The sequence below is a fragment of the Monodon monoceros genome, unplaced genomic scaffold (genome assembly GCF_005190385.1).
Source record: "Monodon monoceros isolate NGI ecotype Baffin Bay Population unplaced genomic scaffold, NGI_Narwhal_1 Super_Scaffold_5, whole genome shotgun sequence".
Classification (NCBI taxonomy): domain Eukaryota; kingdom Metazoa; phylum Chordata; class Mammalia; order Artiodactyla; family Monodontidae; genus Monodon; species Monodon monoceros.
This window is the reverse complement of record NW_021703782.1, coordinates 58648136-58664436: the sequence shown is the minus strand read 5'-3', so window position 1 is coordinate 58664436 and position 16301 is coordinate 58648136. Positions and strand designations below refer to the sequence as shown.

At 41.5% G+C, this 16301-nt stretch overlaps 1 protein-coding gene across 1 annotated transcript in view; it reads left to right on the top strand.

The window, feature by feature from the left end:
- Window positions 1–16301, top strand: part of SLC1A1 (solute carrier family 1 member 1) — a 61184-nt gene that overhangs the window by 10631 nt on the left and 34252 nt on the right. The window contains exon 2 of the mRNA XM_029201552.1: window positions 13894–14034. Coding sequence (XP_029057385.1) covers window positions 13894–14034 — 141 coding nt within the window. The remainder of the gene's footprint in view (window positions 1–13893; window positions 14035–16301) is intronic.

Below are 16301 nucleotides of genomic sequence, written 5' to 3'. Positions count from 1 at the left end.
AATCACTAACAGTTCTGAAGCCATTTTAGTGTGAGCTCAGCATGACCCTGGAGCTTTCAGAATGGAGAGCATCTTTCTACCCTGAGGAAGATCTGACCTTCTCAGGAAACCAGCACAGGAATGAGCCTGATCTCCAGAGAGTTCTTTGGACTAATTAGACTAACTAATAGTTCCATACAATACGGAAACTGGACAGAATTAGAGAGATTGGAAGATCCATCTGGCTTCCCAAAGTTGGGCCATGGCGTGGAGCTGAATCACCCTTGGATGGTAGAGTCCTTTTGAATGTGGTATTTGGCAACTCCTATGTCTTTCAGTGAATTTTTTTCTAGGTTTTCCCCCTCCACACATCGTTTCACATCCCTGTCCAAATTCTGCCCATTTCTGTCCCTGTCTGGAGATTATTTCTATGATAAGAGATTAATTAGCCTGTCTGTGCTGCTTGTTCCAGTAGACCTTGAGCTTAAACAGCTTGGGCAAACACCAGACTTGGTTGTTAAAGATTCTGAAGATGAGTTTTTACTTTTTTTATCAGCAAAAGTTAATTGTCAACCAGGAGACATAACAGGTTTGCTCCATTTCTGCTTCCGCTTCATTGATTTCTTTCTCACACCTAGAGAATTTCCTGAGGTTTCATCACATGGGAGAAATTCTGAGTTCCACAGAGTAACAGAGGTTGAGCTCTTGTTTGTTGCCAGTGCAGAACCCACAGTCCCCGAGAAACATGCCCAGGTCTTCTCTGTAACTGGTTTGCCATTTGCATTGAATACAAGTATTTGCCAGTAATCTCTAACTAGCTTGTTTATTTTGAAAAAAAAATTAGAAGTTTACATCTACTGTTGTTTAAGTGGAAATGATTGGGTAAGGTTTGGCTGCGTTGGGTCTTCATTGCTGTGCGTGGGATTTTTCTAGTTGCGGCAAGCGGGGCTACTCTTCGTTGTGATGCATGAGCTTCTCATTGCGGTGGCTTCTCTTGTTGCAGAGCACGGGCTCTAGGTGCGCAGGCTCAGTAGTTGTGGTGCACGGGCTTAATTGCTCCGCGGCATGCGGGATCTTCCTGGACCAGGGCTTGAACCCATGTCCCCTGCATTGGCAGGTGGATTCTCAACCACTGTGCCACCAGGGAAGCCCCCTTGGCTGCTTTTTAAATTGCAAGTAAGTAACCACAGAAGACTGGATTTATTGAATCCAAGATCAAGATCCTGCAGTGCTCATCGCTGAGTTTTTAAAGGCTTTTTGAATCCTGTTCAGGGCTCTGTGTTCCAGGGGAAAGTGTCAGTACATCACAGTGAATGAGGTTTGCAGCTGTGACTTTTTGCTTAGATTCTCTCTCTTTCTCCCCTTTTACAGCCTCTCCCCATGCCCTGGAACATCTGTTCATGAGGGCAATACTGAGAAAGGAGGCTGAAGATCCTCACAAACGTAAAACATTCCAAGATTCCAAGAATAAACAAAATCCTCTAGAATTACTGTGAAAGGATTATACTCACCATGTTTGATTCTTTTTTTTTCCTTTTTTTGGTCTCTGCCAGTCATCTTAAATGCATTTATACTTATCTCTAGACCTTAAATCTAATCCATTGTTTTTATCAAATGAGCTAAACATGTGGAGGTACTTTATAAAACTATAAAGTGTCTTATAAATGTTTGTTATTGTTTCCCATAAACAAAGAAAAAAGGGAGCCATGCAAATTGTAAAACTTGAGTCCTGGTTACAATGTTATTCCTTGAAGACACTAATATACAATGTTATCTTCGTGTGTTTTCTAGGGCCCAACTCTCATCCCTGTGAAAAGACATCTGGCCCTTTGTAGCTATATGACATGTTTAATATTCTATATATGAGTGTTCTTTCCTTTCAGAAGTAATAAACAAGCTGGTCTGTCTTTGCCTTTTTTCTTTCAGTTAGGGTTAAGAGAAGCATCTGAGGTATTTAGAGACAGAAATCCCTGACCCAAACTTTCAACACTGGGTACCACTTTCATTTTAATTTAGGAAATATTATACAGTTCTTCAAATACACCTTAACTCATTTGAAGATGAAAGTAAATATTTCTGCAGTCCTTCTGGGAGTGGGGAAGGAGAGGTCAGAGTTAAGTCTCCATAGAAGTTAGGAGAAGAGAGGGATAAACAGTTGGCAGGCAGGAACATGGTAAGAATAAGCAGGTGACACAGTTTTGAGGCAGAGGTGAGGAATGGGCTGAGAAAGTTGGGGAGTCCCAGTTACTTAGACTTAGCACTCTGGATGCAGGGTTCATCAAGATGGGGATTCCAGGCTTGTGACAGGTCTAGAAAATCCAGGATGACTGGCTCCCTTCTTTCTCGCAGAGGTCCATCTCTTTCCTGCTCTCAAATTGCCCCTGACTAAAGCCCACTGTGGGGTAGATGGTCAGATTTCTTTTACACATGGAAAGAAGCCTTCCTAAGATTGTGTAATGAACCAAGAAGGTGTTTATGGGAGTTGTAAAACTGGTTACTGTAAAGAGGTAGGGTTCCCGGATAATCTGGTGTTAAACCCGAGGAAAAGGTGTGTCCTTCAAGCAAAGGATTCCAGGGCCTCTCCAAACTGTGTACGTCTGAGTGAGGAGACTTGTCATTCCTTCAGGGACTTGGAGACCAAATATTTGCCTGGGTACCAAGGAGGGGAAAGAGTGGAGTATGGCCACAAGGTAGATGAAGATCTTTCACAGGAATGTATAAAATAACCTGATCGGTAGAATGACCCATGAGTTTAGCAGATGTGAACCATTTTAAGAGGGAAAAAAAAAAAATAGAATAAAGAAAGTCAACCACAGGTAGGAAACGGGAGATTTTAGAATCCACAAGTCAAGTCATAGATAGGTATCTCAGGAAATAACCCAAACACACGTATGTGGGGGAGGGACAGTCTGGTTGTTCCTAGCTTAGAACAAGCTGGGCCTCTAAGCCAGTTGAATGCTTGCTGTAGAGACTGGATTCCTGTGGGTTGGTCCTATAACCAGCCTTATCCTCACTTGAACCCAAGGGACTCTTTGGACTCCAGGGGCTCCAGAAGCCTGGGAGAAGTCCCAAGGTGTAGGAACCAGGCACCTAACTTCTCATGGGTACATTACTATAGCCGTTGTCCATTACTGGAGAGGCCATATTTATGATGCCTCTCTGGGTTTGATGGCCCTGGGACAACGTGGCAGAATTGTACCCACATTCCTATAGCCCAGTTTTCACGCTCTGCTAATGGTACCCTATCTCAGCTATTTTCTCCTGCCTTTTGTAATCAGATTTGATGAGTAACGAATAGAAAATGCAGTGGTTTCCTGGGCATATGCATTAAATAGCAATTATAATGCATTCCTGGTTCACTTCAGTGCAGCAGGTATTGGCCATACATCCGTGGAGTGTCAGGCACTGGTGCCTGGGACATTGCGGGGGTACAAAAGTGAGCATACAATGCTTATGCCTTGGGAACTTGCGATGAAGGGAGGGGCTGAGATAGAGGTCTTTTAGAGGGGACAATAGATGCAGATGAAGCTCTGAAGGACCCAGAGAAGAGACTCATCTCACCTGGGGAGAGACCCTGGGAAAGGCTTTCTGGAGGAGGTGACTCTGTTTTGAGGGGTGATTAGCACTTCACTAGGCAAAGATAGTGACAGGGTTTTCCTTGGAGGGGGATCTGCGAACAAGCGCACAAAAGCAAGGAGCATCTTTAAGAAACAGCAAGGAGTTTATTGTGACCGGACATGATAAGATCAATGATGGTGAAGATGTGAGGGCCTATATCAGCTAGGGCAGACCTGGCAGAAAACAGATGATCCACTCACTCAGAAGTATATAACTGAACAGACTGTAATCAAGGGACTACTTACAGAGTTAGGTGGGGTTAAGGGATGGTGAGGCACCCAGGGCTAGTAACTGTGGGAAGCTGTTAACTCTCCTGTGCCGGAATGGTCCAGGGAAGGGGGGACAGTGTTATCACAGTCCATTGGGGGCTGGGCTGCGACAGAGGAGCTGCTTGATAGGACCTGTATGGCCACAGAGGAACATAGCCACTACCAGAACCATGGCAGGACAGGGAAGGAATGAAGACAACATATACCCCAACTTTTCTCTCTCTGTCCTAAGATCCACAGTTAGTGCTTCTCCTTGGCTAAACCCAGCTAAAGCCAGAGGGCAAGGAACCCCAGGTTACACAATTGGTAGAGATCACTCTCCCGGGACACAAAGCGGGGCAGAAAAGGACAGAAGGTAAACCTAAAGGGCAAAGGGAGAATAACGGGCACAGAGCCACATGGCATTGAATGCCATGCTAAGAGGTTTTCTTGGGACACCATTATCAAGTTCTACGAATGATGGTAGAGAAGTTAGTCTGATGGTGTCTGGTAATACTGGAGGCCTCTGCTATGGGCATTTTGAGAAGTAAGTGGTATAATGACTCCTGTATCGTCTGTAACCATGTACCAGCATGACCATTCTCCTACCTTGCCCTATCCCACAGGCCCATCCCCATGGCTTCCACAGCTAGAAGGCCTTGCCCTCACATCAACCAGCTTTTCTTTCATGCAAAGAGGGCCAGCGTGGTTGATCGAGGGGGCACCCAGAATATCAGTGACACTTTCACTCTCCCCACTCTTCTAATTGGAAGTGACAGAAAATCCCAGTTGAACAGGCTTAAGCCAGAAATGTGGGGGGTCGGCATAGAATTTATGGCTCAGAGAATTTAAGAGCCCAGAAATGGTGAGTGGTTTCAAGTACAGCTGAATTCAGGGGTTCAAAAATATCATTCTGTCCTATTCTCTCTTTACGTATAGTCTTTGCACTCTTGTGTTATTTTCACTCTCAGGTAAGACACTCCCACTGGTGGTGAGATAGCTGCCAGCACAGTTCAAGGTTTCCATATCCCTGCTTCATACCCAGCAGAAAAGAGAAAATGTCTCTCTGTTCAAACAAGACTCTGGGGCCTTGGCCTGAGTTTCACTCAGTCCTAATTGGGTCAATGACCATTCCATAATCAGTCTTGGTACTAGGGAAACGAGATTATCTGATGGGCCAGGCCAAAGTCACTCCTTCATCCCACCCTCTTCCCCTAACTTCTGAATTAGTTATAACTTGAGCTGGACCTGAAACAGATTGAGAGTTGGGAGATATGCTATTAACAGCAGAGACAATGGACATTGGGTGGCAGTTACAGCAAATGTTTTGCCTTTTATCTGTTGTGCTCCTGAACTGTTTCCTGAATGCACTTGGTGTATACTCATTGCTAAGCTTTATTGAATTCATAGCATTACAGAAACATTTGAAGTTGTTTAGATAATAAACACATACTTTGAAAATAATTAAGACAGAAACTACTTTAAAGCCTGAGGGAGGGGAAGGAAAATTAAGCAAGGACCACAATTGAATTTTTGCTTTAAACTCTTAAGAATTTAAAAAAAACAACCCCCCGAACCCCAAAAACCCAGCCTATTGCTAGTGTCATATTTAGTGATGAAAGTCTGAATGCTCTCCCCTTAAAATCAGGAATAATGCAAGGATGTCCACTCTTACCACTTCTATTCAGTATCTCACTGGAAGCCTGATCCAGTGCAATACAGCAAGAAAAAGAAATAATGAACATAGATTAGAGAGAAATAAAACTTACCCTGTTCACAGATGGCACGGTTTTCTACATAGAAAATCCCAAGGAATCTACAGAATAACTCCTAAAACTGGTAAGTGGTTTAGCAAGGTTGCAAGATACAAGATTAATTCCCAAAAAAGCATTTGTTATTTCTATATACTAATAATGTAAGACTGGAAATGGAAATTTTAAAATATTATTTAAAATAGCTCCAAAAAGTAAAAGATCAGGTATATATCTAACAAGATGTATGAATAGGATCTATAGTTGAAAATTACAGAACACTGATGAAAGAAATTCCAGACCTAAATAAACAGTCATACCTGTTAGTAGATTGGAAGATACATCATAATGATGATGTCAGTTCTTCTCAAATTGGCTTATAGTTTTAATGCAATTCTAGTCAAAATCCTGGAAGTATTTTTTGTAGATGTATCAGACAAACTGATTCTAAACTTTATATGGAAAGGCAAAGGAATAACAAACAATTTGGAAGAAGAAGAAGACAGTTGGAAGAATCACAGATGACAGTAATCAAGACTTTGTAATACTGGTGAAGGGATAGGCACATAAGTCAATAAAATAGAATAGAGATTCCAGATTTTTGACAAAGATGCAAAAGCCGTTCAAAGAAGAAAGTAAGTCTTTTCAGCAAATGGTATTGGAACAGCTAGACATTCGTATGCAAAAAAAAAAAAAGAAAAGAACCTCTACCTAAACATCATATTTTATACAAAATTAACTCAAAACGGATCATAGATCTAGAAGAAGAGTAAAAAAGAAAATTTTCAGAGTCTTTGTAACATAGAGTTAGGCAAAGAGTTCTTAGATATTATGACCAAATAGAATTCATAAAAGAAAAAATTGATAAATTAGACTTTATTAAAAAAAAGAACCTTTGTTCTATGAAAGACACTGTTAAGAGAATGAACACAACAAATCATAAAGTTGTACACCTTAAATGTATGCAATTTTTAATTGTCAGTTGTATTTCAATAAAGCTGGGTGGGGGAAAGAGACTGAAGAATCTTACATACTAGGAAAAAATAATTGCAGATCACATAGCCAACATGTCTGAACTTGTATCCAGAACATAATAAGAACTTTCAAAACTCAATAATGAGAAAACAAATAATCCAACTTTAAAAAGTCACTTCACCAAAGAGGTTGTCAAGTAAACACACAAAAAGATGTTCAGCATTATTAGCCATTAGGGAAATGTAACTTAAAACCACAATGAGACAAGGAAAAAAATTTTTTTCTGTTTATTTAATTTTGTATCTATGTGAGATGCTGGATGTTCAGTAAACTTCTTGTGGTCATCATCTCAATGTATGTAAGTCAAATCGCTGTGCTGTGCACCTTAAACTTATATAGTGCTGTATGTCAATTAAATCTCAATAAAATAAGGATAAATTACGAAAAAACACAAGATGCCACTACATGCTTATTAGAATGACTAAAATAAAAAAATCCAGTACTGAGTGCTGATGAAGATGTGGAGCAACTGGTCCTCTTAAACCTTGCTGGTGAGGATGTAAAATGGTACAACCACTCTAGAAAACAGTTTGGCAGTTTCTTAGAAGTTAAATATACACTTACCATATGACCCAGCAGTCCTACTCCTGGGTGTATACCTAGAAAGAGAACAACTTATGTTCACACAAAAACTTATACACAGATGTTTATAGCAGCTCTAGTCATAATCACCCAAAACAGGAAGCAACCCAGATGTCCTTCAGTGAATGAAAAAATAAATACTGTCCACCTATAAGAGGTGATCCATTCATCAAGAAGAAGGAACATATTATTGATATGCAGAAAACATGGATGAATCTCAAGTGCATCATACTTAGTGAAAGTAACCAGTATTAAAAGGCTACGTAGAGTATGATTCTATGTACAAGACATTCTCAAAAAGAAAAAAACATAGTGGTGGAGAACAAATCAGAGGTTGCCAGAGGTTAGGGACAGGGTGTGTGTGTGTGTGTATCACTGTAAAGGTATAGCATAAGGGAGTTCTTAGGGGTGATAGAACTATTCTCTTTTCATATCCTAATTTTGACGGTGGTTGTAAGAATTTTAACACATGTTAAAAATCATAGGACTGTGCACTAAAGTTCAGTCTTACTGTATGATAAATACACTTAAACATACACACACACACCTTAAGAGTCTGGCTGGTACAGACAGGCCCAGTGTTTCAGGAGGTGTTCTATGTTTAAATGGTGTGAGGAATTCCTTCTTTCTGGTGTCTTTTCATTCCTGTGAAGAGCGAAGCCTCCAGTGGACTGATGCTGCCCTCCTACGGAGGATATCTGATCTAATTGTTTTTGGTATTTTAGGGCGTGGAAGATAAGGGATCTTCTTAACTCCACACCTGCAGGGCCAGCCAGGGCCTGCCTTGTTACTTGGACACATGTCACATGGAGGAGGTTGGGAAGGCTTTCCAAACACCCTTGAGCTGAGGTGTTTTTGTTTTTGTCTTTTTAAATAAATTTATTTATTTATTTATTTTTGGCTGCGTTAGGTCTTTGTTGCTTGAGGGCTTTCTCTAGTTACTGTGAATGGGGGCCACTCTTCGTTGCGGTGCGCCGGCTTCTCTGCGGTGGCTTCTCTTGTTGCGGAGCACGGACTCTAGCCACGCCAGCTTCAGTAGTTTTGGCTGAAAACATAGTCTACACAGCCCTCAAAAAATGTCTGCAGTGACAACACAATTTAGGAAGATAGGGAACTCTTCCAGGTATCTATTTCTTTTTTTAAATTAATAAGCCAATTAATTAATTTGGTTGCGCCAGGCTCAGTAGTTGTGGCACATGGACTCAGTAGTTGTGGCTCGCAGGCTCTAGAGGGCAGGCTCAGTAGTTGTGGTGCACGGGCTTAGTTGCTCTGCAGCATGTGGGATCTTCACAGACCAGGGCTCGAACCTGTGTCCCCTGCATTGGCAGGTGGATTTTTAACCACTGCGCCACCAGGGAAGTCCCTTGAGCTGAGTTTTGAAGTTGCTGAAATGGTAAACAAGTAAAGTCGGAAAGCAGAGGGCCTATGTGCACAGGCTCAGAGACCTGGGCACTGGGGCGGGGCTGGGGTTAGGGCGGACCAAGGAGCTTGCATGCCACCCCGTGATGGGAAACCATTGAAAGGGCTTTAAGCAGGAAAGTAACTCAGCCAGATTTGCATCTCAGAAAGATCGTTCTGGCTTTGATTTGGAGGATGCACTGGAAGAGACAAGACCAGAAGCAGAGAGAGTGTTAGGAAGTTGATGAAATAGTCTTAGTGAGAAATGAGGCCGACCTGAACCAAGGTGGTGGCAGTGAGGATGGAAGGGAGAGAGACAGATTGGAGAGCTGTTTAGACAGTAGAATCAGCAGAACTCGGTGGCTGTTCGATGTGGGCCTGGGATGGGATGCAGAGTTGTCTAGAATGTCCCCAAAGTGTACCACTTTAGACCCAGACTGCTTCGGTATCTCAGCTGTGTAACTTATTTCCTGTGGACCTTGGGCAAGCTACTTTACTTCCTTGTGCCTCAGTCTCTCACCTGAAAATGAAGTCACCTCACAGAGTTGTGAAGATCAGTCAGAGTTAATTATGCTTAGAACAGTACCTGACCATAGTCTACACAGCCCTCAAAAAATGTCTGCAGTGACAACACAATTTAGGAAGATAGGGAACTCTTCCAGGTATCTATTTCTTTTTTTAAATTAATAAGCCAATTAATTAATTTGGTTGCGCTGGATCTTAGTTGCGGCAGGGAGCCTCCTTGGTTGTGGAATGCGAACTCTTAGTTGCAGCATGCATGTGGGACCTAGTTCCCTGACCAGGGATCGAACCCGGGCCCCCTGCATTGGGAGCTCGGAGTCTTAGCCACTGCACCACCAGGGAACTCCCAGGTATCTATTTCTGTGTAACTAATTACTTCCAAAGTTAGTGGATTAAAATAGCAATCATATTATTATCCCTCGTCGTTCTGAGAATTATTTGGGCTCAGCTAAACAATTCTTACTTGAGGTCACTTTTGTGATTGCAGGGATATGGTGGCTGGGCTGGAGTCAACTGAAGGGCCATCACTCACGTGTTTACTGCCTGGAAGACTCAGACAGCTGTTCTCTCTCTCTGTCACTCACTCACTCGCTCTCCCATGTGGTCTCTCCAGCAGGGCAGCTTCAGGGTAGCTGGACTTTTTACATGGTACCTCAGGGCTTCAAAGTGAGTGTCCCAAGAAGAGAAACCATCAAAAGCCACCCCTTTTCTAAGCTAGCCTCAGACTCCATGCAGGCTCATTTCTGCTGTATCTTCTTTATTAAGGCCATTACAAAGACCTACCCAGGTTTAAGGGAAGGGGACAGAGACTCCATCTCCTGATGGGAAGAGTGTCAAATAATGTGTGGACCTATTTTAAAACCACCAGCTAACCCAGGAGAAAAAGTCAGAAGTCTTCTGGGAGAAGGAAAGATAGGTTTATTTTTAGTATGTTGGGTCCCATGTTGAGTTATATATATCTAGGTAGAGATTGCCTGAAGACCTGGAACTTGGGAGACAGAATGAGGCAGGAGATAGAAGTGGAAACTGAATCTATAAGAGCAGATGGGATTACCCTGGGAGAGTGGACAGCCCATGAAGAGGTCAGAATACAAACTCCTTGGCAAACACCAGTATCAGTGTGGAGGGGAATGTCCAGAGGTGGGGAGATGGAGAGCTTACTCAGCCTGGCTAGGTTCCTCCAGACATCCATCCGGTTTTACTCGTAGGATGTTGCAGTCTGAGAATTCTTTCTGTGGGTCCTAGCATCCTCTTGGCAAAGAGTTATCTTTTCAGCCAGAATGGACTCTTGGACCCACGTTGAGCATCCTCTCCCCCTCTCCCACCAGGCTGCTACTGTCAGAATCTCCTGCCCTTCCTGGAAGGCCAGGCAGTGCGTGCAGGAAGCACAGCATTCTGATTGCTTCTGTCCTGTACATTTTCAGTATATGGGGCAAGGAATTAGATCCTCCTCCCTCCTTCCAGTCAGGTGTTTTCCCTGAACTGAAAGATTACTTGAGCAAGTTGTTAGGAAAGTCACTTCTCTTCAGCCACCTAAAAATGTGTTTTCTGAATTCAAGCCACGTCCCTGTGACTGGCCTTCAGTTCCAGATCCTTTGAGAGAACCGCTCTGGTACTAGGGCTAGCCTGGTTCCTCTTTGGAGTTGCCACAAGGAAAAAGGAAGTGACTTGCGATTCCACAAAAGAGCCAGGTTCCAAATCAGATGTGTCTGACTTCAGAGCTGAGCCCTTCACCCCAGGCATCCTTCTAAAGACACCACTGTACACCTACCCTGAATGGCCTGAACATTTGGACAGTTTCCTACATATCTCAGCCCCTACATACCTCAGCCAGCTTTATCTCCAGTCCAGGCCCACCCCTATGCAAACATGTTCAATGGCTTCTCATTATCTCTACTAATAGCTAATCTTGGTATATTACGTTATAGTGTAACACATGGTTTCTCTTGTTCAATCTGCACAATGACCCAGTTATCGGAAGGGACCTATGCTTAGGGAAGTATAAATTCTCCTCGCTGGCATTCTAGGCCTTTCATGGTGTGCCCCAACTTAGGTTTCTGTCTCAGTTCTCTAAACCACGCCTCGAGCACCAGCCAAACCACTGGCCAAACACATCCTTGTAACCTCTTCATGGAAGGAGCTGCACTTTGGGGTCTGACAGACCTGGTCTCAAGTCTGGCCATGTGACCATGGGCAAGTTTTCTAACCTTTCTTGTATGTATTCATTGTGCTACATGATTTTATATAAGGTACTTGCGCATCCTTGGATTTTGGTATATGCAGGGGCTCCTGGAATCACTCCCCTGTGGTTAAAGTAATGCAGGGACAACTGTACATTGTAGAATAAAGGCTGTTAGATTAGATGACTGTAAAGGTGCTTAGGACAGAGGCACTTGATAAGTGTTTCTTCTTCCCCTGACTCCTCTGTCTTTGGGTGTTTCCCCCACTTTCCTTCTTCTTCAGTAATACCTGCCTTTTGAATTCCTATTCTATTATGGAAGGTGCATCTGAACCTCTCCCTTTCTTAATCTAGCCTAATGGGAATTTCAAAAAAGTCTTGAATTCCTACAGACTCTGGGGTGGCCTCCTCTGTAGACTCGCAAGCGCTTCTGACTATCATTATTGTGCATGTCCTGTCCTGCCTCCTAGAATGTAGGTTCTCGATGGCAGGGGCAGCATCCTCTCTTTGGCCTCTCTTCCTGTGTTATGTGCAAGAAGTTAGATAACACTTGCAGGATTCACTCAAAAACATGGGAGGCTGTATGAGGTCATCATGATCATTTCCTGGTCCCTGTGGCGTTTGCTTTCTTTTGAACACAGCAGCTTTCCCTCTCGTGTTTTATCATGTTCCTATACTGTCTTCAGTGGGAAAACCAGAATAAAAGATGACAGCTCAACAGGAAGTTGGCTTGCAGAAGTATTTAGTGTGACCTCACAGAGCTTAACAATTGTTTTTAAGCTTTCATTAACATTTAAAAATTGAGTGGTTTCACACAATGACCCAGATTCTTAGTTTCTCTGTAAAAAATTCAGAAGATGAGGCCACCCTGGACCCTCACTTCCATGTGACACTGCTTGGCTGGAGCTGTCAGGACCACCACAGGCCCCTCAGGCCTGTTTCTCGCACTTCTGCCCGGACTTCTGGCCTTGGACATTTACAACCTTTGATGTAAACTGTGAAAAATCATTAAAATATATTTCAACTCTATAATTAAGAATGGTGGACTTCCCTGGTGGTGCAGTGGTTAAGAATCCGCCTGCCAATGCAGGCGACATGGGTTCAAGCCCTGGTCGGGGAAGATCCCACATGCCACGGAGCAACTAAGCCCTTGAGCCACAAAAAAGCTTTCTATCAAGCTTTCATTACTAAATATAGTAACCTATTCATTGTGCTTGTCACCTTTGATTGCTTTTAAATGATTCCTCGTGGTGACTCTTTTATGTCTCCCATAAAAACCCATATCCAAGGCTTCCCTGGTGGCGCAGTGGTTAAGAATCCACCTGCTAATGCAGGAAAATAAAAGTAAGCTAAAGATAAGGTTACTACACAAATGTATCTTATGTGGTTCATCTATTTGGTCTACTAGTGGGCATGAGAAGTATACCAGAATTGAAATGAAAACTCTAGTATTGATTATAATTCACATCTCTTTTCATTTGCCCTAGCATTCTTAACTGTACCCAAATAACTCTAAGTTTTCACATACTAATTATTTGAATTTGTGAATTAACATATCCAGTGATATCCTCCTTGAATCTTCCTGTCCTCTAGTCATTTTACTCCCAATTAGCATGTCATCCATCAGAGGTTGATGAAGAAAAAAAAGATGTGTGAGTCATCCCAACCCAATTTCTTTCTCGGTTAATAAAAGGTAGTAGGGAGTGAGGGTTCCTGGGGATGGGGGGGAGTAAGCCAATTAGATGTTATTAGAACCATTTGGAAGAGGATAAAGAAGAAATATTTATTGATAGAATTTGTGATTTTTAGTTGTCAAAGTCATCACAAGTGAAGAAGTTCATATTAACATTAAGGCAAGCTTTCAGAGAATGTATGTTTCTTGATATGGAACATTTCCTTGCTATATATAAAATAGATAACCAACAATGACCTACGGTATAGCACAGGGAACTATACTCAATGTCTTGTAATAATCTATAAGGGAAAAAGAGAATCTGAAAAAGAATATATATATATATATATATATATATATATATATATATATAACTGAATCACTGCTCTACACCTGAAACTAACACAACATTATAAATCAACTATACTTCAATTAAAAAAGAGAAGCGTATTTCTAAAGTTATTATTAAAATAATATGAGAAAAATACAAACTGATATGTAAACTATAAAATATGTAAAATATCTATAGGTAGACAGAATAAAAGTGGTGTGTAAAAACAATAGTTATATTGGGTTGACTAAGATGAACTTTTTTTTCCTTCTCACAGTATTCTTAGATGTTTTGTCATGATAATAAATATAATTGAAGGGGAAGAAAAGAAATGAAAACAAAAGCTTTCACACGAACTATACTTTTTCCAGATTTGCTGAATAACGTGTACTTGTACTCTTTACCTTTTAAAATGTGATTTGTTTTTTAAGTCTTAACATTTACAGACTCATGGGAGATCATCAAAATTGTTTTTCTTGCCACTAAAATTTGCACTGGGGGTGGTATTTTTCCGTAGAAATTTATACAGAAGAACTCAATGTTGTTCCTTTCTTCTTTCCAATTCTTGTTTTTCTTAGGGATTGCCATAGGCGTTTTGGTTCGAGAATACAGCAAGCTCTCTAACCTGGAGAAATTCTACTTTTCCTTTCCTGGAGAAATTCTAATGAGAATGCTGAAACTCATCGTTTTACCATTAATTATATCCAGCATGATTACAGGTACCTTGAGAAAACTGACATTCTCCATGATTATTTAAGGAGCCATCCCATCACCTGAGTTGTTCTTTTCTTATTATGGAAAAAGTCAAAACGCACTTGATGCATCACACACACACACAAACACACACACACAAAACACCCCTCACTTGGAAAGTGTATATTTGCTTGAGTGAAATATTTCATTATTCACAAAGTGGCATTGCTTTGTGGCATTGCTCTGCCTGTAGCACTGTCCACCGCAGCTCAGATCTTCATTTGACCAGCCATATAACGTCTTATGAGGAAGGAAAAAAAAAGGCATATTTGGTCAATGAGATGTCAGCCAGTGTCCTCAGGGAAAATGTGGTTGTCAGTATTGATCATGTTTTCAGTAGTTTACTCGTTTGTTTCTCAGCTGCATCTGTCCTGCCCCCTACCCTGTCAGAGGCAGCCTGCAGAGTCCTCTGTCCCCTCTTCTCACTCACATCCACTTCTCCACAGAACTCAGAACTTGCTACATACTTGCCTTGGAAATTTGCCCAGGGGACCAGCAGTCACATGCTGTGGAAAAGGTTTAATGATGGCTTGGCACCATGTTTTAAAAACCTGGTTTTCTTAAATCTGAACTTGTGATGCAGTTGAATTTGGAAATGATTTTTTCCTTATAGATCATTATATTGCAGGGTCTCTTTAAAGAACAAGCGCCTTGATGTAGATAGAGATTAATTGCGCTTACAAAAATGTCATTTGTCTGGGTATGGTAAGCTTCTCTGTGCATTCCATAGTTTCTTGTCCTTATCTTCATTCTGGCAGTAGGTAAAATGTGGCAATCACTAGTGTTGCCAGCTTGAAAATCATGGTTTTATACAACCAGGCAATTAGGGTTCTCGACATGGCCTCTTCTAGAACATTTTTCTCTACTGCCACTAAAGAGGCCTAGGACTGATCTATGTAGAGTACTGGACATTGGCTGGGTTAAGGGAGGGTGGGTGTCAGGATCTTCTGCGTTCAGCAATGCATTGCTTGAGCTGTGGATTTGGCCATTGACCTTTTGAAGTGCCAAACTCCAATCAGACTAGAGTCCCTTGGGTGTTGGTGTTCTTGGCCTATTACAGACCTAAAGAGAGTATAATTATGTTTTGAAATGACTGGCTTCTTTTAGGCCCTGCAGCCAGAGGGCCAAATCAGCAGACCAGCCATTTGTACCATATAATGTTTGTTTATTTGTAGAAGTGATTGTAAGCATTTAAAATTTGGAAGACTTCATGTAAGCATCCAGATTTCTGGCTTCCTCTGTAAAAAAATAAGATCAGGAAACATTGGAGCCATGTTCCCACACACCAACAGTGGTTTGGAGCTGAGAAACAGCTACTCTGTTTACTTGGAGCAAATGCATTTGAGGATGCCACAGTCCCCACCACTCCCTGTTGCCTAATACCTCATCTACTTCACTCATTTACATTACCTGCCTTTCCCTGTAGACACTGCCATTACAGCCCCTTAGAATTTTCTCCATATTGAAGAGTCTTAATCTCTTCTTAGGCTCCTTTGAGAACATGATGAAAGCTTTGGACTCTCTCCCAAGAAAAGTGTTCACAATTGTACATATATACTGTATTTTACATGTGATTGCACGAAGTTCATAAACTACTTAGTGATTGATACTTACGTCTATGGACTAGTTGTAGGATGTTTGAAAATATATACTGCTCTTGGTATTCAATAACTAGTGAGATTTTTGCAGTCTGGCTGTTTTGGGTGCTAGCTCAGCCTTGCAAATAATCTAGGAAAATAATTTGCAACCCTCAGCATTCCATTCACATAGCCTAGCTGCTTTTTGAAGGTATAGCACAGGTCTGGAAATTTCTACAATTTTCCTTCACCAAATCCCCAGCAGTTAAACAGGAGTTAGAAATCAGAACAACTACCCATTCTTTTGACATAAAGTGATAAAATGATCAAAGATTCAAGGGACACGAACAAAGCAGAATGGAAACGATGATGCTATATTTGTGTTTTAAATTGTCAGATTAAAAGGAAAAAATAATAACAATATGAAGGCAAGGTTATGGGGAAATGGGCTCATTCATTCACTTTCAGTTACTGTATAATTGGAACAAACTTTCTGGGGGCAGTTTGGAGCACGTTCTGATTTCTACTTTGATGAATTTACCGCAAAGAAATAAACAGAGATATGTTCAAAGATTTAGGTACAAGGATGTTCATGGTAACATTTTTTTAATAATGGTGATAAATTATAAGCTGTCTAAATGTATGTTATACCTGTA